Raw genomic sequence first — 23,847 nt, 5'->3', positions numbered from 1 at the left:
TGATGCACGAAAAGTGTAGATTAATCAAGATATTCTTTATTCTTCATTGGACACAAGGGGCAAAACAGATGTCACACTAGAGGATAGCGACAGGATTTTGAAAAATTTAAAGAACTAGAGTATCTCCGATATCAATCTTTCTAAAGAAAAAGTTATCGATTGATTGTTAATATGTATAACAAATCGAATAGTATTTAACCGCTTCTTTGGTTCTAGTCATAGCTAAAAGATTTTATTATTTCATTTTTCTCTTTCGCATTTTTCAAGATAACCATTTTTAAGATACACTTTTTTTAATAAGTCTTGGTCACAAAGACATTTTAAACAAATAAGGTAGGCATAAATATGATTCGAACACAATCGTATCACAACACTCATTCTTTACTTTTAAGAAATCGATAACTTTTGTGTGCTCAGCAATCATCTCATCACTAACTAACTGTACGGGGTTTTGACAACATTTAAGTAAATTTGTTCGACAATTGAGAAAATGCCTGAAAGCGACGTGACTAAAATGAAGGTAAGTTAAAAGATTAAAATTAGGAGATGATCCCAGTTATGTGTTTCTTTTCCAGGTGGCGGATTTGAAGCGCGAGCTGAAGCTTCGAGGGCTCGCCGTGAATGGAAATAAAACCGAGCTGCAGGACCGATTGCAGACCGCATTGTTGGAGGGGGACCTTTCTCTGGAGGATTCGGCCATAGCAGATGCCATTGACGATGACGATGTGTCCTTCACCGACGAGGATGAGCACAAGCTGCTGGGCGATGAGAACGACGATGAGCTCCTGAAGAGTCCACTTAGCACACCCACAACTGTGGCCATTCCGGACCTGCTGGCGGAAGAGAAGACGTCTACGGCCCCAGAGGCAGCTTCGCCGACCAAGAAAATAGTGTTGAAACGAAACAATTCCCAGCAGTCGACGGGCACGGTAGCCAGCACGGGGACAACTCCATCGAAGGAGAACGAGGCGCCCGCTGCAGCTGCTAGTGATTCCTCCGGCGAGACTCCTACCAAGAAGCATAAGCCTATTGTGGTCGGACCGAAGACGGAAGGAGAGAAGCCATCAGGCGACAAGAAACTTAACCAGCTGACTGCACAAGAGCGATTGGAACTGCGGGCCAAAAAGTTTGGCATAACACCCCCAGCTGTGGCCAAAACTGCAAACGCAGTGGCAGTGGCAATCAATAAATCCTCTAGTGCCTCCATTACGGCCAACAAGGGTAACAAGGAGACCGAGGAGCAGCAAAAGGAGGCACTCAAAAAACGTGCCGAGCGTTTCGGATTCGTGGGGCCTGACAAAACACCGACCTCAAAGTCCGATGATCGTCTCCAAAAACGGAAAGAGCGATTTGGAGCCGGAGCAGTCTCAGCAGCTGCCACCACGCCCACCACAACGGAATCCAAGAACTCCTGGTCAGAGAAGGCGCGCGCTCGCCTTGAAAGATTCAAATCAGCCCCGTCCACAAATTAAGGAAAGCGAATCTAATTTAAGCAAGCAAATACAATTGTAAATCATTTCGGGAGTAGGCCCTATCATGTATCAAACCCCAAAGCCACCAATGCTTGTAGTAATTAAGCAAAAAGTTCAATAAACACAAAGCATGACCACTAATATTGAGGGTTTACATTACTTTATTTCGTTTAATTCAAAGACTTAAAAATAATTTGAATCGCGTCTTCGGTTTTATTGGGGCATTTTTTTTTTTTTTGGAACGTCAAAATTCATATTAGTTGGTAAAATAATATGCGTTAAAATATTTAAAAGTTATACAAATAATTGGGTGCACAATTAATTCCGTATTGCGAGTCAAATAAGGAAAATCAGCTCATTTCATTGGTCATCGCGCTGCTTGAAGTGTAAATTGGCCCCAAGAAACGTAGAATAACTGTCGAACTGAACTGCCTGACTTAAAAGTATGTTACTTTAATGTTGCGCCCATCTAGCCGGGAACCATCCATCAGCGCTGAAAAGACATTGGAGTTTAGCAAAAATGAGGAAATCTCCTTTTGAGTATTACTTACCAATGGCTAGCTCGGCATCGCGCTCCTTAAAGAAACGCACAACGCCCACATCATTGCCCCGGATTTCCGCAAACTTAACGTCCCCAATCTCGCGGAACTTGTCGCGCAGTGTTTGCCAAGTGCAGCTCATTGGAACATTCTTGATAACGATCGTGTCCGACTTTCGGGACCCACCGACAGCATTGGCCGAGCCAACGTTGGAATTGCCCACGTTGCTGCCGCCGCCATAGACATCCAATGGATTGCCCGTGTTGTAATCGTTGCCATCAACACCAACTCCTCCGTTGCCGCCGCCCACTCCACCAGAGCTGCTGTAGGCATTGTATCCCAAATTGCTGGTGCCGCCACCGCCGCTGTAGTTGTTTCCAGAGCTATAGTTATTGCCACCACCGGTGCCGCCGCTGCTGTAGTTGTTTGAAAGACCCACATTGCTTGGCGGCAGGTTGTCATCATTGCCCGAGTTGCCCAGATTAAGACCCAGGTTGCCCAGCGACGAGGACAGCAAGGGATTGCTTAAATTCCCTCCCTGGTTACCAAGATTGCCGACCACGGCGGCCAAAAGGCTGGGATTCAGATTGTTTAGGTTCAATCCGCCGGAACCGGTATTGTTTCCCAGGCTAGGCTTTTGCACCGGAGCCACAGGCGATGGCTGCACTGCCGCATGATTGCCAAACATAACGCCGGTCAGGTTGTTAAGCAGGTTTGTCGTGGCGTTGCTAACAGCGCTGCTGTTTGGTTGGCTACCAACCGATCCAAGCTGAGATCCCTGCTGAGCGTTGCCAAGCAACTGGCCCTGGCTCTGACCACCATTGGGAAGGTTGTGAGCCACGTCCCTTAGTGGCTCGCCGTTGGATCCCAGGCCGATGCCCACACCTCCCAGGCCCTCGGGCAGCTTTATGCCTTCATTCTTATCCGGAATACGGTCCAGGCGCACGGTCATACGACGGTCGAATAGCATCTGACGATCCAACATGGAAATGGCCTGAACAGCCTCCACCGGATGGTCGTACTCGATCACAGCAAAGCCCCGGCTGTTGCCCTCCTTGTCCAGCGAAAGGTCTACGCTCTGCACCTTGCCGGCCAGCTTGAAGACCTGCTTGAGCTTCTTGTTGTCGACCTTGTAGTCCAGCTGCAGGGAGTTTCAAGAAAGCGAAATTAGCAGTGTGTCAATCCGATGGCATGTCCACTGAAATAGGTTCGAAAGTTGCCCATGTTGATACCAACTGCTGTCTTTGACAAAACCATGCTGCAAAGCTATGCTGACGATAGACGAGAATCTCAGGAGAATCATTCCCGCACACGTGCCCAGAAACCAAACGGAATAGCCCAGAGACGACGTCGAATTTTAAAACACCCGTAACTGCTTCATATTTATAACCCTTGATAACGAAGTGGTTTTCGCGGAACATCTTATGTGAAAAGTGTAAAAGAGGCAAAAACGCTAGAACCAACAAACAGTCAGGGAACTTCCAAGATGTCATTGCAACTGCAGACTAACCAATTATCATTAAACAACTTAACCGAAACAAAATATGTGATATCGAAAACAAGATTTTACGTAGCCCAATTTGTTGTTGCCGCTTAAGTTCGCTTTCTGAGTAGAAACTAGAATACTTAGGGTCCATTCTGCTGTAATGTTATCAACTAAAATATATTCAGTGTGTAGCGATGTAGAAGAGGGTATGTGTATATCACATCGAGTACTCAGTGTGTTTCCCAGGACTTCCAAGTAGTTCCACCCAGTCGTTCAAACACATCAACGCATACGATTCCATCCGAATTTTCGAAAACGGGAAAGGAACATATTTCAAAAGGGAAAGGAAACCGTGGAGTTGTCATTACTTTGAGTCGACTTAGATGAATTAAAACAAGTAAACAGTATCTTCTAGATGATGTGACATAGGCGGGTTATAAATACGAAGCAGAGACCCCGAAGCAAGAACAGAACGCAGCATATTTGTAGTGTGGTCCGGTCCAGTTGAATAATATACATAGGATTATTGGATTTTTATATTACAATATACTCACATTAGCAACAAAAACCTTATTATGCAAAGGTCCACTTATGCCAAGACTCTCCAAAAACGAAGCAGAAAGACCATACAAATTGTAATTCGACGAATTATTATAATCATTTGACATCATGTTAAAATTATTACGCCCAGATCTAGAAAAAGAGAAGCCAGATTTCCAGAGAAAGATAACAAAGAGCACAAGTAAGCTTCAGCTACGAAGAAGTGGGTTTCCAAGAAAGCCGCAGGATATTCAGACGCGATCACATTGTACCATCCGTTAAACATTTTATACGTTTTTTTTTTCTTCAGGTCCTGTCTTAAACTATCTTTAAATTTGAATTCCGAATTGAATTATTTTTTTTCCAAAAAACAGCACAAAATTCTAACTCCGATGTATTTGACAGACTTTCCAGAAATCCTTGAACTTTTAGACAATTTGAACAAATATAGTTCTGCCAGCAGCAAAAAAGCAAACTCCTGCTGTGATCAACCTTCAAACTCAACACTAAACATAAATAATTGACTTCAGATCGAAACGGAGCACTTTAATAATAAAAAAAATCATTAGATAACCATTTAGAGAACGGAGATTTCGTTGTAATCAGATGAATACAAACTGCATATATTATATATATATAATTAAATATATATTCGCATTACAACTAACTGATATGAAGAGTGCGACTGAACCCATAGCTAATATTAATGTTAATTTTCCCCTAAATAAAATGTTATATTTATTATATTAGCGATCAGTAAAATTTTCGAAAGAAATATGGTTAAATTTAATACGAAAACCTTAAGGAACCTCGAATAACTCGCAGTACGAACCCTGGACTGAATGTAAATTCAGTTGTCACCTAAATAATGCACAAACGACAACGGAAACTCCTTAAAATAAAAAATGCAGTTTGTACGTGATAATAGGAACTTTAGGATGCAATCTCTTACAATCTACTCCTGACCTACATAAATATATCAAAAATCAAACTAACTTCAATGCAGAGCCGCAATCGTTGATACATTTAAAATGGAACCACTGCCAGCTGGGAAGTTTCTAAAAATTGAATAATATATGCGTGCCATGAACTCTGCTTTCCTGCTCCAGAATATCGGAAAAAGTGCACATACGTATAGGAAATAAGCGTAAAGGGAATACTCACAGTCTGTCGTCGTCTCGACGGGAGAAACCCCGATCGCGGTCATCCATGTGGTCACGGCCACCGCCGCCACCTCCTCCAATGTTGCCACCATTGCCTCCTTGTACGCCGCCACCGCCGCCTCCACCACCACCACCACCACCATCTCGCACAATGCGTCCGTACTGATCGCGCTGCTCGCCGTGATCCTCCTTGACCACCAGTTCGCGGCCATTCACCTCATAGCGGTTCATTTTCTCCAAGGCCTTCTGTACGTTCTCCGGGTCCTTGAACTCTACGATGCCACAGCCGCGCGCCTTTCCGCTCTCATCGAAGAACAGCTGCACGTACTCAATGGAGCCGACGATGCGGCGGAACAGATCCTTCAGATCCTGCCAACGGTAGTCGTACGGAATGTTCGAAATGTAGACCCGGCAATTGCGACGTTCACGGCTACGGTCGCGAGCAGCAACGCCTCCTCCCTGACTACCACCGCCGTTGCCATTGCCATCAGCGTCCGTGAAACGGGAGCCACGTGCTCCGCGTCCACGACGGTCGCGCTCCTTCTCGCGGTTCTCCACCGAGTTACTAGCGTCCATGCTCATTGTTGCCTGCAAGGGATTCGCAATGCGTTTTGTAGTTCATGCAATATTTGTAGTAGTACACACCCGGAGCGGCGTCCGCGAAAACAAAATGGCGACCGCGTCAATCGACTTTTTCGCCAAATGTTCTTTTCTATGCTTGCGTTATGGCTTACCTTTCAGATAGTGGCTGTGCTCTTAATACTGTTAAGTTTCCTATTTTACTGATTCCGGCGTAGTTAATATTATGCAAAAAACAAACGCATGCGACAAACTACACTTTCCGAGATAAAATAGGAAACAGTACAAAAGTCTTTGTTAGAGTTGACAGTGATACGATGACAATAAATTCGATGGTTGTCCGATTAGCGTCGAGTTTCAGATTTGTATCGACCAGTCATCGCCGATTTTCGAAACTGCTCTTCGAATTATCGAAATGTAGCCACACTGTAATTTACGCGCGCAACTCAAAAATTCAAATAATAGAACATTTGGATTTACAAGACACGAGACTTTACATGGATAAATAGAATCTTTCACAAAAGCAAAACTGAGGAATTACTAAAACCACATTCCATAAATAGTACACACAATCGATTTATTTCGTTTCTTTTTGTATGGCAAAAATTAATACAAAAAATTAAATATTAAATGTATGTATGTATGTATGTATAAAAAGCTTAAAGCAAACTATATAATGTAAATTTAATTGGCTGTTTGTTTTCTCTCCGATTGATCTGTCAGTATGGTAAGTAGAAAGAAAGGCATATCTCAAGAACTCATACGGATTATAATTTCATCATCTTAGCACCACACATATGTGTTTTACCGAACATAAATCTAGTTTGGGGCCCGAATTTGCTCGTTTGTGCGAAAATTGCTGAGCTTATCGGCTTTTGTTTGTTTGTTCTCTAATGATGAATACTAATGGAATTCTGCTCGTGCGTGTGTGCGGAAAAAAGATTACATTTATGTATGACTGTCGGGTTGAAACCAATAGATAACAGGGCTCTATAAATTCACAATATTTGTTTACATCGCGTTTCAGTTTTAAGCACGGAGTATCTGTTAAATTACAAACAACATAGAATCAAGTTAAGTGCTGGTTGAAAACAAACGGATATAGCAGCTGAACCAAGGCAGTTACAACAGTATTCATAGTTTTTATGTAGAGGTACATATTCATTTTCATTTTCGATTTGCTTCGTTCGTTTTTGTTTGCTTGTTATTGTTAATACTCTTAAAAGGGCGCCTCGCAGCCTTTCAAACGACACAAAACACACACATTCACAAAATCATTTCGACGTACATAAAACTCTAGTTACTTAAATTAATTACAATTTCTCTTCTTTTATCTGACAATTGCACCGACCAACACGCTCCCACATGTGTGTGTTTTTCGCATTGTGTGTCCAGAATGGACAAAACATCGATCCCAGGACGATCGGCGATTCGCCGACGCACATACAGACAAACAGGCGACATTTGAAGAAATAAAAAGTGAATAATAACCAATGCGTGGCCGTTTAGAGCATTTTACATTTAAATCTACGATTCGGCTTGTTCATTTTTCGGCCCCTCCGCCCCTTGTTGTCCTTGTCCTTGCGGATTTCGCGCACCAGTGTGTAAAATGCATCGTCCACGCCCATGCGCGTCTTGGCGGATGTCTCAATGTATGGAATGCCGTACTGTTTGGCCACCTGAGAACAATCATAATGAACGTAAGGTTCGCTCGGAACTCTAAAGGCCGGTACTCACCTCTCTTGCCTGCTCGTTGTTAACGTTCCACGAGGCCAGATCACATTTGTTGCCAACCAGCACCATGGGCACCTCCTCGGCGTCCTTCACGCGCTTGATCTGCTCACGGTAGGTGCCGATATCCTCGAAGGACTTCGCACTGTTGACGGCAAAGACCAGCAGGAATCCCTCGCCGGTCCGCATATACTGATCCCGCATGGCCGAGTACTCCTCTTGGCCGGCGGTGTCCAGGATGTCCAGCAGGCAGGTCTCTCCATCTGCAGGGGAATAGGGAATGCATTTGAATATTGAAACTTCTCAAGATCTCTTCTGGTATACTCTTGCTTGGCATGTTTTACCCGTATTAAATTCGAAATTTAAACGGGAAACCAAACCAGCGAAAGGGTGCAGAAATCTCTAGAGGCTTTGGACCTCTGCACCCCTTTTTATGCCAGATCTAACTACATATAACTCACCGATAACCACTTGCTTTCGGTAGGAGTCCTCGATTGTGGGATCGTACTCGTCCACGAAATGGTTCTGGATAAGCTGGATGGTGAGCGCGGACTTGCCCACGCCTCCGGCTCCAACGACGACCAGTTTGTATTCCGTCATTTGGCTGTGGCGTCCGTTTTCGATTTGTCGTAGTCAAATGTCACAGTAACAGTCTCTCTCTCGCGATCGATGCTTACTCTCTTGTTAGGCGCCCGCAGATGCAGTCTCTCTCTCCGTACGCTTGTTGCGTGTGATTGTGTGGGTGAGTGTGCGTGTATGGGCTGCAAGTGGAGTAAATTATTAATTAAGATTGATTAAAATAAATTAAACGCATAATTAGGCAGGAATTAATGCACGTCACTGAGTCACTGCGACTAGGTGCTTGCACACACACACACGCACCACTGCATGCACACAGCCAGACGGGCAGCACAAAAAAAAAGAATGGGGAAAAGAGATCAATGACTCAAACTAAAATTAAAACCCATTCGCTCCATGCAAATTAGTTAATCTCCCCCACAGCCGAGTTATTAATTAGGTGAATTTGCTAATTCGGCGGCGTTGTTTCTTGCCCTTTTCTTTATTATTTTTCTTTTGCCTGCCGGGGCTGCGGACCTTCTTTGTTGCTGCCTCTTCAGCTAGCTCCTCCTTGTTTTTCCGCTCCGCTCCTCTCTATCACTGCTCTGCCTCTCTCGCTCTCGCGCGCGGCGCAGTTGCTGGGCACGTTTCACGTCACTTTCGCGGCTAACGGTGCGACAGGCGGTACTCCTCGATGGCACCACTTTAATTGCCGTGCGGTAATTGCAATTAACAGCGCAGGAAAACAATAAATCCGTATGTGAAATGCAGATGAAATCTAGGCTGTACGTAGCTGTGAAGATACTAGAGCTGGCAACAAGCCGATGGCACAATCGATAGCGATGTCTGCATTCTGGCCGGCACTATCGATGGACCTGCGATTGCGATTGCTATATAAAAATTCAAATAAAGAGGTGCATGCACTTCAACCGACTTCCTATAATTTGCTTAAACTAAAACATTATTTGATCAATACAGCTTTCTGTGAAAACAGGCAGACGCTCCCTGCTTTTAATAATTATCAATTGTAGTTCACCGGTCTGGCATCACCGTTTCTTAGCACGGACTCAAGCCTGAGTCTATTATTTCAACCACCACTGTAACGAAACCAGCATGGACAGATTGAAATTCAATAATTTGGTAAATAAACGATTTTATTTAAAATTATAGAGTTTTAATCAACAAGAACTTTTACAGGTGATATCCAACAAGAAGGTCATTCAAAAGGCACGCGCCCAGACCATCGCCAAAATCGTACAGAAGCTGCGAAAGACAAAAGAGGTTCTGGCCAAAAACCCGGACAGTGAAAAAGAAAAGATTCGTTTACGCAAGAACACAGAATGCCTGGCCCAGTTGAAGGCTCTAAAATATATGGACATGGTACGCCAATCACTCCTGCAGGAGGGCACAAATCCCAATGCGGTGATTGCCAATGAGCGCTCTACACCGGATGAACTGGGCATTGCCATGCTGCGTCTAAACAAATTGATGCACGGAGTGGTGGACAAGTTGGTTGAAACCCTGAAGCTAAGCACCACCGATAAGGAGGCCAAGTGGCGCGAGGAGATCCTAGAGACGAGCAAGCGACGGGCCAAAATAGAACGCACTGAGGAGCGGAAAAGGAAACGCAAGGAGCTGAAGGAGCAGAAGGCCCAAACCAAAAACCGATTGGAGTGGTTAGAACAGAACAAAGTGGTGGATGCAGATGTTAATGGAGCAGCTGCGGAAACGCCCACTCTTCAAGTCAGCAAAGTAAATGACGAGAAAATCCCACAGTCCTTTGTAAAAACCGAAAGTTCTCCAGCTCTCAAAGTCAAAAAGGAAAAGACACCTAAAACACCAGCCAAAAAAGATAAAAACCTTCAGAAAAAACAAGCTTTTGATAAGCAGATCAAACCGGAGATAACTAAGCCCAGTTCCGAAAAGGAGAATTTAAATACAATCAAGGAGTATAATGCAGAGCCTTTTAATCAACAGCCACAACTAGAAGGCAGACCGAAAGAATCTAAGCCAAAACCGTTCGAGAAAAAGCCAGCCAGAGAGCAGAAGCCTAAGCCTCGATTAGAAAGGCAGCCAAGTATCGATGAAGAAGAACCACAACCTGACAATAATCGTCCCACACATGTGGTTGATCCCTTTTTCATTACGGAATCAGGCCAGCCCTACTTGTCCAGCGCCGTAGTTCTTTCCGGGGACAATGACAGCGAAGCTGATGAGGAACAGGAACCGCCGCCAGTCAAGAGGTTCCGCACTGAGGAGCGACGATCGAACACATATCGGGAGAAACCGGAAAGGCAGCCAGAGTTCAGAGCGAAAAAGCCAACTGATGATCGTCATCCCTCCTGGCTGGCTAAGCAACAGCAGAAACCAATCATTGGTGATTTTAGAGGCAAGAAGATAACATTCGGCGACGACGGCCAGGCGGCGCAAATTATTGCTCCAAGTATCAATCAATCAACCGCTACTGCTGCTCCTTTGCCCACGGACGGCATGCACCCGTCTTGGGTGGCCAAACAGAAGTTTAAGCCGAAAATTGCTGCATTTCAGGGCACAAAGATTAAGTTTGACGAAGATTAAAGATGTCAATGGTATTTTGATGTTTTAATAACTAAATAGCTGCAGCTTTGTTGCTCACACGCCAACTTTGGGCACATAGTGACCACGAATCTTGTCCTCGTTGCGCAGCTTGTCCACGTTGACATCGGGGAACTGGCGACGTAGCACATCCAGATCGAAATTGGGGTTTCGACGCAGGATCATCATGACTTCGTTGCGGGAGCGGCTGCAAGATAACAAGATTTTAATTGAGATATCCCATTTAGCTAAGGACAACATACTTCTTGGCCTTGCGCTTGGCATTGTAGAGTTTCTCCCGGTACTTAAGGAGGAATCTGTTTACAGCTCTTCCGCCGAAGCCAATGTTGCGGGATTTTATCCATTTGAGGTTCATGAAGGGCGGCAGGGCGTGTTCGCATGCTTTGTATGAGACCTGCAGGCCAAATGCGTTCTTCACCGCCTTCTGTGGACGTTCACCCGTTTCACCTGTTTCCAGCAGGTGATAGGCCTTGTTGCGCTCCCTCACTACTGTCTCCAGGTTTTCCATGGAGATTTTCACCTGCAATTCTAAAGTTTTAGAAAAGGATCTTCACCATCACATATCGCCCACCTTATCGATGCGCTCCGGACTAGGGAAGATTTCCATTTTGTCATTGCACTCGTGCTCCATGGTCAGCAGCATGTTGCGCTCCTTGAGGAGCACGAACCACAGCTGGTGCAGCTCCTTGTTGGACTTGATGCGCAGCTCCTCCGTCCGCCAGGCGCGACCCACCTTCACCTCGTTCTCACTCCAGTTCTTCTTGTCGTCGAAGAACTCCATTAGATCCCGGCGAACTGCGGAAGTGTGCATCTGCATCGGCATTTGAACATGCGGCGTTTGCAGGGCAGCCGCACTACATATTACATAAAAACAAAGGCGCGTTTATATCGGTTACTGTGTGTAAAAGTCGGATTTGTGAAAGAGAACGCACCTGCAGGTCTGCCATGGCTGCTTTGGAGCTGCCAAAAAGCTCTTGACTGTTGCATTTCCCACAGTTTTTGCCAAATTTAAACATTTTATTAACGCCGAAGACATTTTTTCGACCGAACAAAACAGCTGGAACAACAACAATCGATTATTTTTAATATCGATTTATTGGATTGCGTGCGTACTACATTTTTAGCCGGGCTTTACTCTATTTCAGGGCTACCATGCATTTCAACTGAAATTAATCGATAGTATCACTTCAGTATAGACTTGTTGGCCAGCTCTAGTTGCGCTTCGCTCAGTGCTAATGAAAAATCGAATTTTTCGCTTCAAATCGACTGAAGTTTACACGGGCTAAAGTATTACAGAAGTTTGGCTCAAGCCGTTACACAACATGCAATAAGTAAATGTAAGTGAAGTGGCCACTCCCCGAAAAAAACAACGCGTTGCACTGTCATCTCTGTTCCATCCAATCCAATTTGTATGCCAAGGAACGCCAACTTGATGTTTGGCTGTGTGCATGCATGTGTGATTGTGTGCTGGTGTTTGTGAGTTTCAGTACACAAATTTAAATTGATAAAACTCGACAAAGGCAGCGGTTCTGAATTGCAGCGAGTGCAGGGAATGCACTGCCAAGTGCCTATTAATTGTGCATTTATCACAGCAAATTCAAGCAATTTGCAACTCAAAATGGGCATCCAAAAACAAATTCATTGAAGAGTAACGCCAGGATGAAAAAAAAAACAAATGTAGAACGATATAGTAACAGGACAGTGTTGCCGATCTGCTCCAGGTTCCTGGTACCATTGCTGTGCAGCGCAGTGTAGCGTACATAAATATTTATCTCACTGCCTTATCAGGCAGCATTATTGTTGAAGCGACTGTGTATCTGTGGGCATATTAATTGTTTGTTGGCTGCTCTTAGCAAGTGTTATATAAAGTGCAGAACATCATTGAGTTAAAAGGTCGGCGAGTGAATTGATTGATCAATTTGGCAAGGGGAAGGCGCAATGGGGGGCTACGGAGTAACTTGTAGGGTTTTTTTTGCGCGACTTTCGTGCTTTTCGCATTTCCCCTTTCCCACTTTTCGAACAACTTTTCTGCTCACGGTGAACGCCCAAAAAAACACAAACAAGCCTTCTTGTTTGTACTGTCGCCATGCGCGCGTGTGTGTAAGTGCTTCTGCTTTTTGTGACCAGGGGTTAATTTAACGGTGTCGCCTTAATTATCCGGGTTTTGTATATTCCTCCGGTGTTTGCTTTCTCCGGACTTCTGCTGCCACTTGTTGCCCCTGTTAACGGCGCTGTTAGCTGCAATTCCTGGCCATATCGTGGGATAACCTTTCATTTGCCAGTCGGTTGATTATCATGTTCTTAATGAAAGTAGCAACAAATAGCTGAATTTTTGCTTGTCCAAACTCAGCGATGTTTTAGGGGGTTCTTCATCACTACTCCAACAGTTTTTAGTTTGCGACGCCCATTGGTGATAAATACATGTGTACATATATACTACATGTGATTATTTTTATGGAATATGTTTATCTGGAACCCTCTCTATACGCGTCAACACATAATGGCACATGTTTAAATTTCCCGAAAATAAAATGTATATACAATGTCTGCAGCCATATCTGCTGTCAATATAAAATGTGTTAGTTTGACTTACTTAGACTTTAGCAGTGTAAGTTTTACATTTTGGTTGCTCCCATCCAAGATATGAAACTGTAACTATGACAACTCACTCTTGAGCTGCTCCTAAAATATCACGTATACGACATGATGTCCCAATTACATGCACATCCTGTCGTATACGTGATATTTTAGGAGCAGCTCAATTATATTTAAAGTTCCGTAATTTATTGCTTTCTCGTGATCTACTAGGCAAAGACATTCACATACACTGATAAAGAAACTCAGTTATCGTTTATTTACAAACAAACACAACCAGGGTTGACCTCATGTTAAATTTAAAGAATCGGTAAATGGCTTGCCAATGCTGGATTGCTTCATCAAACCTCATAACCATTGCTTAAAACAGTGTCAAATTAAATGCTGAAATCTTATCTACCAATACTAATTATAACAATTTCTCATTTCTTTAGTCTAATGTATGCTAATTAAATGTAAGCTATTTCTGTGTGTCTGGTAATGTGGAGGCAGTGAGTAGTTGTGCTGTATTCTCTTAAAGCTCTGCTCTATTCATTAAGATGTGCGTGTGCATTGAGGAAGAAAGCCAACGAAAGTTGTTCGCCACATTACCGGCAATGTTGCAACATCGGGCGCGTTGTAATCGTGTGCAAGATGCGCGAAATCCAGTCAAACGCAAACAGAAGAACGCGCCTCGAGGCGCAATGTTATTGAATAACAATGAAGAAAGAGCAGGGAGCACGTAGCAGCAGCCACCTCCTCATGGGAAACATTACCAGAGTGCCAGTTGATGAGTCTACAAAGAACCACCTCAAACCACGATCCTTCTTTTTTTCCTCTTTTCTCGTTTTCAAAAACAGAGGAGCTAAAATGTCGCAAAAAGAATTGGCGGCACTGGTCGCCACGAGAACGAGTCGCAAGCGCACCATATCCTCGACCTCATTCTCTGTTTCCACTCGCACTGAACCAAAATCCATCATAGAGATACACATATTCAATGACTCCTTGCCCATGAAAAGAGCTTACTGCGAAGTGATGAATCCAACTTTAAGAACGGAACAGCCAGTGAAGCAGGAAGAAGAGAGCCCGGGCCAAGTGCCGCCGCTGACCGAGGAGGAGCAGCAGCGGCACGATGAGCTCCGGACTAGTGGCTCGATATTCCTGCAGGATTTGCCCTGCTTTAAGCTCCAGCAGGAACAGCCGATAGCAGGATCATCCCCGATTCCCAAGTGTCGGGAGTGCAGAAGAAGAAATTTGGCTACAACAGAGGGCGAATCCAGTTCAGTTAGCGACGTTTACTGCCGGTTCTATGAGTTCCGACGCCTTCAGTTCAATGAGAATGGAGAGCTGTGCGTGGTTGGCTTTCCAAATCCCTACAGCGAGCCCTCACCAGAGGACATCGCCATTTGGCAGCCGGATAAAAACACACCGCCGACGAGCGGTTACATGGATATACAGGTTTGCAGGTACATCCTGCTCCATGCCGGCGACCAGTTTTGCTATATTTGGCACCAGGAAGCAGAGGCTTTAAGTTTGCATCAGAATACGGACGGAACCATTGCCTGGAAGAAGGCCGTAAAAGGAACACGAGAGATTTGCGACGTGTGTGACACCACATTGTTCAACTACCATTGGACTTGCCGCAAGTGCGGCTTTGGAGTATGTCTGGACTGCTTTAAAGATCGCAAGGAGGGACTGCGACTGCGACGAGCGGAGAACGCTGCCCAAAAGGGTTGCGATGAGTACCACTGGCTGCTCTGCAGCGACCCCAGTGGCCCACAGGAGCACATCCCTACCGAGCTGATGCTAACACAGATCATAGCCGGAGATGCCCTCAACGTCTTGGGCAGGCTGCTGCACGAGGTTCGCACTTTGTGGCAGGTGCCACAGGTCTGCGGCTGCCTTCTGAGTAAGCAACCGATTGAAGATGCAGAATCAAAGGAAGTGATCCAGGATATGATTAAGGAGTCCCAGCTGAAGCAGCACACCAGCTACTCGTCGCTGGCCTCCGAGCAGAAGGTACACCAGCAACAGCGCCTCGATCAACTGCACGCCACGAAGCTGGAGTTCGCCAAAAAGCTAGGTATAGATTATGTTCCAGGTCGAGTGTGGACCAAGGAAACCTTGGGAAAGGACCCCATTACAACGGCATTTGATAATTTGAAGCACATTGATTTTCTGAGGAAGGGATTGGTCGGCTTGAGAAGGTTTCTTCCACCAAGGACCATGACTTTAGCTTACTCCACTCAGTTGGCTCCAGGAGTTCCTCACGAGTTTCTGTGCGATGGCAGACTGCTTAGACTCACCGATGCCATGCATCCGGATAATCGAGATCTTTTCCAGGACGTTTGGAAATGCGGCCAGCCAGTTATGATTTCGGAGGTGGCTCGCTCTTTGAACTTAGACCTATGGCATCCACAAGCCTTTTGCCGAGACTTTGGCGACAAGCCTAATGATCTTATTAATTGCCTGAATGGCAATCTGGTGCCCAATCAGCCAATGCGACACTTTTGGGAGGGTTTTCAGTGCATGAGCAAGCGTCTGCCAGATGCATATGGCAAGCCAATGCTCTTGAAGCTTAAGGATTGGCCGCCGGGTGATGATTTTGCCGAAATACTGCCCACCAGGTTTGCTGATTTGATGAAGGGACTGCCCATGCCGGAGTACACACTTCGCACGGGAAACCTTAACATTGCTAGCTGCTTACCCAAGATGTTTGTGCCACCAGACTTAGGACCCAAGATGTACAACGCATATGGCTCAGCATTGCACCCCGACAAGGGCACAACCAATCTTCACTTGGACATCTCGGATGCGGTGAACATAATGGTTTATGTGGGAATACCCGAGGATGGGGACACGAGACCTCAGATGGCGGCCACGCAGAAAGCCATAGAAATTGGCGGATGCGATTACATCACTAGAGCTCGTTGCCAATCGCCAGATGTATTACCCGGAGCACTTTGGCACATCTTTCCAGCTCGCGATGCAGACAAAATAAGAGATTTACTTAACCGCGTGACCCTTGAGAAAGGTTTCCGCCTGGAGCCGGATCACGATCCTATTCACGATCAGAATTGGTACTTGGACGACAAGTTGCGAGCTCGTCTATTCAAAGAGTATGGCGTGGAGGGGCATCCGATTGTCCAGTGCTTGGGCGACGCAGTCTTTATACCAGCTGGCGCACCGCATCAGGTTCAAAATCTCCACAACTGTATCAAGGTGGCCGAGGATTTTGTATCGCCGGAAAACATTACGCACTGCTATCATCTAACTCACGAGTTCAGAAGGCTCTCCCACTCGCACACAAATCACGAGGACAAGCTTCAGATCAAGAATATTATCTACCATGCCATCAAGGACTGTTGCACCATCCTGACCAGAGCTATGGATAAGAGAGTTAATGCGGAAATAACCAAGCTATATGAAGATTAGAATTTTCTTACCTTCTAGTTTTTTAACATTTAATTTAATTTTTATTTTAAGATCAAAAACTGTCAATTGTTCAATAAATAGTAACCTAGAACCAAAAAAAGGTACTTTTTTTTATTTGTCATCCAGTGCACGATTAACTAGACTTTCTATTTTAAAAACGTAAATAAATATCAATTCAAATTAATTGATTTAATTGAAATTTCTAGTGTTTACATAGACAACACTAAACCTAAGCCAGATACTCGCCAGCAACAAATGCCCATGCATGTAGAGGGTGGAACGGAATCTGATGATGAGGAGTCCAGCCCAGGCAGACATTAGCATCGTAAGGATCAATCTACTAATCTGGCGCCCCTAGAGAAGTCAAGTCAATTACAACGCCAGAAAGCCTTTTATGTTAATCGAGAGTGGAAAGGGAAAATAGAGATCGAAATATTAAGAATAAAACTAAAATGACGGTGGATTTCAACGATTATTTTTGGGTGAGTTAAATAAGCTGCATATGGACGGACCATTGCTTAAATATATACCTCCATTTAATTTCCAGGGGGAGAAGAACAATGGCTACGATGTCCTGTACCACAACATGAAGTTCGGCCTGATTGCCAGCAAGGAGTTATCCGAGTTTCTGCGCGAAAAGTCTAACATTGAGGAGCAGAACTCGAAGATGATGTCCAAGCTGGCCCACAAGGCTGGTACACTAAATAGCACATTTGCTCCTGTTTGGACCATACTTCGTACATCGGCAGAGAAGCTCTCCACGCTCCACCTGCAGATGGTGCAAAAGCTAACTGAGCTGGTTAAGGATGTTGCCAAGTATGCCGACGAGCTGCACAAGAAGCACAAATCCGTCAAGGAGGAGGAATCGCAGACTCTTGAGTGTGTCCAAGCCATTCAGACGTCGACGGTGGCAGTGCAAAAGTTGCGCGATCTGTACGCCAGCAAGGTCCAGGAGCTGGAGAAGTTGCGCAAGGACAACGGCTCGCACAAGGATGCCGAGAAGCTGGAGAGCAAGCTGAAAAAACTGCAGGAGGAGTACAAGGCTTTGTTGGACAAGCATAACCCCATTAAGAACGAATTTGAGAGACGCATGACCCAGACCTGCAAGGTAAGAAGACTTGCATTGGATGCATTAAGTTGAAATTAGTTTATATCATATTATCCATTCTAGCGCTTTCAAGAGATTGAGGAGGTGCACCTTCGGCAAATGAAGGAGTTTCTGTCCACGTATCTAGAAATGCTGCAGAACAATCACGATATGGTGGGTCAAGTACATTCCGACTTTAAGAGGCAGTTTGTCGACATGTCCGTTGATAAACTCCTGGAACAATTTGTGCTCAATAAATACACGGGATTGGAGAAGCCAGGTATGTTCACTTGTTCACTATGTTCACCTTTTAAACGAATAATAAATTGTTATGGTTCTTACTACAGAAATGCCTGAACTGGAGTATGTGGCCTTGTCGAGTGGTTCTCGGCTCCAGCAGCCGCAGGTCTCGGCCAGCGCATCTAACTCAAATTCGGCCACCAGCATTCAGGCTGCTCTGCGGGCTGGAAATGCAGCAACGACAGCAACGGGCAGTGCAGTATCCATGGATCAACGGGGCGATGCCTTGGCGGCTATATCTCTGGGCAGCGGAAGTGCAGCCAGCGGTAGTATTCCCTTTGCCGAGGATCCGATACTGGGAGCTATGGTCTCTCCGCGTCCCACATCGCCGGACATGCTGGCGGGAGCCAATGCAGCGGGAATACAATCACAACCGACTGGTGGAGCCACATCCACGGTGAAGAGCCTGCGATCTTGGTTTTTGCCCACTGCCAAACAGCAACCGTCTGCAGGCGCCGGAAATTTCGGTATGGCCGGAAGTGGCAGCATCAACAATACCATCACCACGACAACTGCAAGCAACAATAGCAACAACTTGAACACCAACAACACAACAGCGACAACTACAACAACAACTGGCACGAATAATCTCACCACAAATATCACCAAAAATTCCCCTAATTCTGTGGATACTAGCAATCAAGGTTCTTTCTCTTTGATTTTATTTGGTTTATGTTTTTATTTATTATTTTTCGTTTACATCATTGTATGGTTAAAGTTTATTCTACGTATGTACTTGTGGGGCCTATCAGTTGATCTATCAATTTCAACAATTCTTCTGTAAGATATTTGCTTATATGTTCTTTTGTATGTATTTACGTTTATGGTCGACTCTAAATTGTACCTATTCATGTTGCCTAAAGTTTTAAATTGATTATTAGGAATTGTGGGATCTAATGCTCTGTATAAATTTCACAAAATTTACGTGATATTTTTCATATTTAAATGGAGTACTAAGCATTAGGTAGTAGTATTATATTCATCATAATTGTAAATAATTTGATGTATTTTATTTATTTTTATTTAAAGTATTCATTTATTAGTTTAATGCGATCTTTAAGTGTACACTCAAACACCAGCCAATCAATCAGACAATTCTCCTGACTTTTTACACCACTACTGCACATCCACACGCACACACAAATGCCATAAAGCCATTGAACTAATAGCACTTACAACAGCAATCTTCTCTCTATGCTTTTCTCCGTCTTATTTCCGTACTCACGCTTTGCACACAACCATCGCATCCATCAACCACTGCTTACCCCAATCATCCATCATCCAATCATCCAATCATCCACCCATCCGTGCACCGATCGACTAATCGAAATCAAAACTTTAGATCAGACACAACAGCAACCGGCAGAGGCCTTAACTCCAACCGCAAGTGCCACTGCAATCGCAGCGGCGAGTGCGCCTGGGAAGAAGCAATTGAACGCAACGACAAGCGAGCAGCAGCTATCGAAGTCATTAAATGAACAAGAGCACCTACAACAGACTGCAGCAGCTACGGCAGCCACATCTGCAGCAGCTACAACCGCCACAACGACAACGTCCAGACGTGCAACGTCACTTTTAAATATATTCACATCAAACTCTCAGGGTAAATGATTCCAGAATGTCAATGAAACTGATTGGCCCCCATTTCACCACCCGTCCAACTACTAAAACACCTGTACAGCATTTCCAACCGAAAAAAATTGCATGTACCTATCCTTAATATGTATATTTAAAGGCTTTTCTGTGTGCTCAACTTAGTGTTCTCTCATACCCGATTAACATCTAATTGTTATTGAAGCACATTAAGGCGGTGTTTGAGTTCTGAGAAAGACAATGCATTTAAGTTTCAACTATATATTCCCATCACCTAAGTCTCAACACAGAAATATTTTCATGTGTTGAGGTGTCACCTTCTCTTCCTGTGTATTCTATTAGCCAATAGCTTGCTTATTTACTAAAGAAACTCTATTCTCCTGCTTTCATTAATGTGATCCACCTTTCGCCGGTAGTCTCTGGCATTTTACGCAGTCGTCGCGACAAGACAAAAACCAAAAAGGCTAAGAAAAAGAAAGACAATGAGGTCGCTGAGAACATACAGGAAGAACGCCTCACCAGGTGGGTCTACAAAATGTTTGAGGCTTAATCAACAAAATCTTAAACGTGAACGCTCTTTCAATTATCTTCTAGTTTGGATCGAGGCAACAACACGCTGTTGGACTATGACGACCATGGGCGCAGCATGAAGACGCAGAATTCCAGCGGCAGTAGCGCTGGCGGTGGCTTGGCCGCCCTATCGGTGACCTCAGCTCAAGGAAGCGTGGATTCTGCAGGAGCAAGTAGCATGGGCGGCAGCGGAGGTGCGGCCGTGGCCAGTGGGAGCCTACCCAACGCAGGCGCCCTGACCAACTCGGCATCGACCACAGCTCCGGGCGCTGCAAGTGGAACCGGAACTGGATATGAGGTCGATGAGGAAGGATTTAGCATACAGCCTGCAAAGGAAATAGCGTGGGAGGAGGGTCAGGATAAATGTAAGCTCTTAACTTGTATGAATTCTGGGCGCACAACTTAAATGGCGAACTATTATAGCTGGCAGCTTCTATTCCGACTCGGATACGGATTCGGACAATGACAAACAGGAACGTCGGATCCATGTCAGCATTAAGCCTTTGAAGAATGGTCAGGCGCCCATGTCGGCCAGCGTGGATGAGCTGCGTGCCACCGTGGAGAACATTTCGCTGTCCCCAACTGGAGTTTTTTCAGTAAGTTCCACTTACTAGAAAGTTATATAAATTTGATTAAAAAATACAAATATATTTCCAACGCAGCATCACAGCCAGCAGTTGCAGGCAGCCAGAGGAGCTCCGGCGTCGCGTCAACAGTCGCCGGAAATATCGAATGCCTCCACTCCCACGGCCAGTGTGCATCCATATGCCCCGCTGCAGAGTCCCACGCTGTCCAACAATAATAACGCAAACAACACGACCAACAGTCGCTATGCCGATTTGGGCGATATCTTCTCAGAGTTGGGTGACATGAGTATGTCGGCGCCCTCATCGGCGACGCTGGGAAAACCGCCCGGAAGACAAATACCAACACCGACGTCAGCGTCAACAGGTGGAAGCATAGCCATACCACGTCCGCCATCACGACGCTCTGATATGATTGCCATTGGACCGGCGGCAACAGGGACAGCGCCAGGTCGCGGCAGAATGTCGCCGGCACCGGTGACGGCCATGAATCGAGCCGAGAGCATTGGCAGTCTAGAGTTCCGTACGGCTATCGGGGGAGTGGGATCCTCGCGAGGCCCCTCTCCACTCACAATCGGTATTTCGGACACTATACCGCTGGCTGTGGCATTCCACGAAATCATACACGCATATTTTCGGGGCAGCGATGAGTCGCGCTGCCAGGTGAAAGTGTCCGGTGATATGATGCTATCATTCCCAGCTGGCATTGCCGGCCTTTTAGCCAATAATCCAAATCCAGCCAAGCTGGGTTTTCGCATTAAGCACGTTCAGAATCTGGAGAACCTGGTGCCCAACGGGAAACTGGTGCAAATGTAAGTAATTGTGAAGTTAATTGTAGAAATCAAATAATCTCTCGGTCGCATTTGCAGAGATCGCCAGCAGTCGAGTTCTGTGAGCACGATGCTGGAGTTCAATATGGGTGCGTTAACGGCCCTGCTCCGAAGGCAGGCGGAGAATAACCCGACCGCCTCCTACTTCAACGTGGACATACTCAAGTATCAGGTGCGCACCAAGCCGGGAGCCAGCTCGTGTCCCTTCCAACTTGTCAGCTACTGGAAGTGTGAGTCCAGCTACACGGCCCTCAAAGTGGACTACAAGTACAATAACCACGCCATGGCCAGTGCCTCGCCACTTTTGAATGTCACGCTCTCGGTGCCCGTCAATGGATCTGTGCGCAATGTCCAGTCAAAGCCGCATTCGGCCTGGTAAGGAATTAGAAATATGGATACAATTTCTTTAACTATTATTACCGATCGCATTTATTGTTTCTAGGCTGGGCGAATCGAATCGTTTGGTGTGGAACTTCACGGACATCTCGCAGAATTCACAAGACGGCGGAGTGGGGACTCTGCGGGCACGGCTGGAGCTCAACGATGGTCCTTCTACGCCGGCACTCCTGGCCACCCAGTTCAACTGCGAGGGCACCACACTTTCGGGCATCGAGTTCGAGCTCCAGGGCAGTGGCTATCGCTTATCGCTGGTCAAAAGGCGCTTCGTTTCGGGTGCGTTTGAATACACATACGTGTAATATAAAAAGCAACGTTGTTTACTTTTCAGGAAAATATGTGTGCGAAGGCGATGGCATTCGCAGTGGAGCCACACCCACGCCTCCGTCGGTCGGCTCCACCAGTCCGTACTCGGCGAAGTCGAATTAGTTACTCCCCACTCAATGGACGGCAAATGGGAACGAAAAATGGCAATATGGCAATAGGCTCGTGAAAAACTAGAGAAATTTTTGTAACTAATCTTAAATATGAGACAACCACATATACACCCAAACCATATTGAATTAGGCACATGAATAGAGGAGCCTGCATAGTTTTCTGTGAGCTTTTTATTATAAACCCCTTTCTGGATTTCGAAATGGACATCACAATGCGGAATGAAATTGACAAACTTCAAGATTTCCACAGATTGAAGCACGACAAGATTGAGGAAACTGGAAATTGTATCAGTTCGCATTCCAACTGTTTAGATCCAAACGAAATCGAAAGTGGGACCTATTATGTATTTTTGTACACACAAAATTCTGTTTTTCACGCGAAATGTTGAATCTGCCTGCGGGAGGTCCGAAATGCGGGCCTGCAAGATCTGGATGTATTATTTGTTATATATATACGTATGCGAGTATATATTATTAAAGTGTATTTATTATGTTTAACTGAATATGATGTAAACGAACGATATTGTATGTAGCTATGTAGATATCTAGAAACAACACACCGAACGTTGATTTTATGTTCACTTTTGTACACACAACCAAATCCAAATGTATTAAATGTAAGATACAAAACCTGCACTGCGTCTCGCTTGGAATCTCGATGGATATTGCTTTCGTCACCGGGCATCATCTGGTCTGGATAAGGCGGCACCGCCACGAGCTCATGCAACCGGAGTTTGTCGCCGTTTTCAGCGACTCTCGTTTCTCCGGCGATCAATTAATTATCGAATTTAGGCAAAGAACATGACAAACTGGTTTCGGTCGCTTTGGGGCGCCTGACAAGGCGAATTCATACATACATGTGTACATATAGGAAATTAGCAGGCCATTGAAAATAGAACAAGAAATGAAATGAAACGAAATGCTGAAATCAAAATCATTAAAATGTGGGTGCACACAGATCTCGTCGGGGAGCATTAGCCTAAAATTTAATTTGTAAATTTCTGTAAGAAATGTTTTTAAAATCGTGGGGCAGCTGTCGTTGTGCGATGACGTCATGCCGCCGCCACAAATTGATCTCAAGGTCGAGTCGACGGACGCGTTTTCATTTCACTTGGCACACTTGACTGTGGGCCGCCTTTAAAGATACAAAAACAAATTGCACTCGTCCATTAGGAGGCAGGAGACTACTTGTATCTTGAATCTCTTGGAATCGCCGGCAATATGCGAATCCAATGGATGCAAGGGTGACTGACTGGAGCAGTACAAAAAGTACTTTACACTTCCTATGGTTAGCTGAGCATAGAGATCGCCGACGCTGGCAAACGATAAGATTAAATTACTAAACAATTGTGTTCATACAAATGCATAGTGTATTTTG

At 45.2% G+C, this 23,847-nt stretch overlaps 7 protein-coding genes across 10 annotated transcripts; 4 read left to right on the top strand and 3 right to left on the bottom strand.

The window, feature by feature from the left end:
* Window positions 1-410: 410 nt before the first annotated feature.
* LOC6607105 (myb-like protein V) lies at window positions 411-1,615 on the top strand. The gene is made up of 2 exons (XM_002031857.2): window positions 411-520; window positions 576-1,615. Exons 1-2 carry the CDS (start codon window positions 491-493, stop codon window positions 1,470-1,472), a joined length of 927 nt encoding a protein of 308 aa, XP_002031893.2. The 5' UTR covers window positions 411-490; the 3' UTR covers window positions 1,473-1,615.
* LOC6607104 (heterogeneous nuclear ribonucleoprotein M) lies at window positions 1,616-6,102 on the bottom strand. Of its 2 annotated transcripts, XM_002031856.2 has the most exons (5): window positions 5,935-6,096; window positions 5,202-5,788; window positions 4,052-4,190; window positions 2,024-3,152; window positions 1,616-1,965 (listed from the first exon to the last, which is right to left on the bottom strand). In XM_002031856.2, exons 2-5 carry the CDS (start codon window positions 5,780-5,782, stop codon window positions 1,910-1,912), a joined length of 1,905 nt encoding a protein of 634 aa, XP_002031892.1. In that variant the 5' UTR covers window positions 5,783-5,788; window positions 5,935-6,096; the 3' UTR covers window positions 1,616-1,909. The 2 variants fall into 2 exon arrangements, with proteins under 2 accessions (XP_002031892.1, XP_032578648.1); XM_032722757.1 differs by lacking the exons at window positions 1,616-1,965; window positions 4,052-4,190 and having other exon boundaries at window positions 2,983-3,152; window positions 5,935-6,102.
* A 425-nt stretch (window positions 6,103-6,527) lies between these two features.
* Window positions 6,528-8,880, bottom strand: LOC6607103 (ras-like protein 1). Its single transcript, XM_002031855.2, has 4 exons — window positions 8,606-8,880; window positions 7,972-8,271; window positions 7,517-7,773; window positions 6,528-7,458 (listed from the first exon to the last, which is right to left on the bottom strand). The coding sequence occupies exons 2-4, from the start codon at window positions 8,108-8,110 to the stop codon at window positions 7,285-7,287; spliced, it is 570 nt and encodes a 189-aa protein (XP_002031891.1). The 5' UTR covers window positions 8,111-8,271; window positions 8,606-8,880; the 3' UTR covers window positions 6,528-7,284.
* Window positions 8,881-9,098: 218 nt separating this feature from the next.
* Window positions 9,099-10,659, top strand: LOC6607102 (DNA ligase 1). The gene is made up of 2 exons (XM_002031854.2): window positions 9,099-9,208; window positions 9,266-10,659. The coding sequence occupies exons 1-2, from the start codon at window positions 9,182-9,184 to the stop codon at window positions 10,643-10,645; spliced, it is 1,407 nt and encodes a 468-aa protein (XP_002031890.1). The 5' UTR covers window positions 9,099-9,181; the 3' UTR covers window positions 10,646-10,659.
* Window positions 10,642-11,720, bottom strand: LOC6607101 (39S ribosomal protein L47, mitochondrial). Its single transcript, XM_002031853.2, has 4 exons — window positions 11,596-11,720; window positions 11,235-11,517; window positions 10,906-11,183; window positions 10,642-10,850 (listed from the first exon to the last, which is right to left on the bottom strand). Exons 1-4 carry the CDS (start codon window positions 11,697-11,699, stop codon window positions 10,700-10,702), a joined length of 816 nt encoding a protein of 271 aa, XP_002031889.1. The 5' UTR covers window positions 11,700-11,720; the 3' UTR covers window positions 10,642-10,699.
* A 190-nt stretch (window positions 11,721-11,910) lies between these two features.
* Window positions 11,911-16,772, top strand: LOC6607100 (lysine-specific demethylase 3B). Its single transcript, XM_002031852.2, has 2 exons — window positions 11,911-12,000; window positions 14,098-16,772. The coding sequence occupies exon 2, from the start codon at window positions 14,108-14,110 to the stop codon at window positions 16,670-16,672; it is 2,565 nt and encodes an 854-aa protein (XP_002031888.1). The 5' UTR covers window positions 11,911-12,000; window positions 14,098-14,107; the 3' UTR covers window positions 16,673-16,772.
* On the top strand, window positions 11,911-23,105 carry LOC6607099 (F-BAR domain only protein 2). 3 transcript variants are annotated; one of them, XM_032722755.1, is made up of 13 exons: window positions 11,911-12,000; window positions 16,879-17,154; window positions 17,220-17,780; window positions 17,844-18,039; window positions 18,107-18,526; window positions 19,402-19,662; window positions 20,069-20,174; window positions 20,247-20,587; window positions 20,646-20,818; window positions 20,885-21,618; window positions 21,676-22,011; window positions 22,079-22,308; window positions 22,364-23,105. In XM_032722755.1, exons 2-13 carry the CDS (start codon window positions 17,125-17,127, stop codon window positions 22,459-22,461), a joined length of 3,486 nt encoding a protein of 1,161 aa, XP_032578646.1. In that variant the 5' UTR covers window positions 11,911-12,000; window positions 16,879-17,124; the 3' UTR covers window positions 22,462-23,105. The 3 variants fall into 3 exon arrangements, with proteins under 3 accessions (XP_032578646.1, XP_032578645.1, XP_032578647.1); XM_032722754.1 differs by having other exon boundaries at window positions 18,107-18,703; XM_032722756.1 differs by lacking the exon at window positions 19,402-19,662 and having other exon boundaries at window positions 18,107-18,703.
* Window positions 23,106-23,847: the final 742 nt, after the last annotated feature.

This window comes from Drosophila sechellia, chromosome 3R (genome assembly GCF_004382195.2).
Source record: "Drosophila sechellia strain sech25 chromosome 3R, ASM438219v1, whole genome shotgun sequence".
In the NCBI taxonomy this organism is placed as follows: Eukaryota; Metazoa; Arthropoda; class Insecta; order Diptera; family Drosophilidae; genus Drosophila; species Drosophila sechellia.
The sequence above is the reverse complement of the archived record's forward strand: the minus strand, read 5'-3'. Positions and strand labels throughout refer to the sequence as shown.

Bases quoted from the DNA above. Each gene is read 5' to 3' on its own strand.
- LOC6607105 (XM_002031857.2), top strand. From the start codon at position 491: ATGCCTGAAAGCGACGTGACTAAAATGAAG. The intron at 521-575 runs GTAAGTTAAAAG...TTTCTTTTCCAG, and splicing joins GCGACGTGACTAAAATGAAG to GTGGCGGATTTGAAGCGCGA.
- LOC6607104 (XM_002031856.2), bottom strand. From the start codon at position 5,782: ATGAGCATGGACGCTAGTAACTCGGTGGAGAACCGCGAGAAGGAGCGC. The intron at 3,153-4,051 runs GTGAGTATATTG...AACTCCCTGCAG, and splicing joins ATAAGGTTTTTGTTGCTAAT to CTGGACTACAAGGTCGACAA. The intron at 1,966-2,023 runs GTAAGTAATACT...ATGTCTTTTCAG, and splicing joins CGATGCCGAGCTAGCCATTG to CGCTGATGGATGGTTCCCGG.
- LOC6607103 (XM_002031855.2), bottom strand. From the start codon at position 8,110: ATGACGGAATACAAACTGGTCGTCGTTGGAGCCGGAGGCGTGGGCAAG. The intron at 7,774-7,971 runs GTGAGTTATATG...ATTCCCCTGCAG, and splicing joins CCGAAAGCAAGTGGTTATCG to ATGGAGAGACCTGCCTGCTG. The intron at 7,459-7,516 runs GTGAGTACCGGC...GATTGTTCTCAG, and splicing joins ACAACGAGCAGGCAAGAGAG to GTGGCCAAACAGTACGGCAT.
- LOC6607102 (XM_002031854.2), top strand. From the start codon at position 9,182: ATGGACAGATTGAAATTCAATAATTTG. The intron at 9,209-9,265 runs GTAAATAAACGA...GAACTTTTACAG, and splicing joins GATTGAAATTCAATAATTTG to GTGATATCCAACAAGAAGGT.
- LOC6607101 (XM_002031853.2), bottom strand. From the start codon at position 11,699: ATGTCTTCGGCGTTAATAAAATGTTTAAATTTGGCAAAAACTGTGGGA. The intron at 11,184-11,234 runs GTGGGCGATATG...TTAGAATTGCAG, and splicing joins GTCCGGAGCGCATCGATAAG to GTGAAAATCTCCATGGAAAA. The intron at 10,851-10,905 runs GTATGTTGTCCT...GTTATCTTGCAG, and splicing joins GCCAAGCGCAAGGCCAAGAA to CCGCTCCCGCAACGAAGTCA.
- LOC6607100 (XM_002031852.2), top strand. From the start codon at position 14,108: ATGTCGCAAAAAGAATTGGCGGCACTGGTCGCCACGAGAACGAGTCGC.
- LOC6607099 (XM_032722754.1), top strand. From the start codon at position 17,125: ATGACGGTGGATTTCAACGATTATTTTTGG. The intron at 17,155-17,219 runs GTGAGTTAAATA...TTTAATTTCCAG, and splicing joins ATTTCAACGATTATTTTTGG to GGGGAGAAGAACAATGGCTA. The intron at 20,819-20,884 runs GTAAGTTCCACT...TTTCCAACGCAG, and splicing joins CCCCAACTGGAGTTTTTTCA to CATCACAGCCAGCAGTTGCA.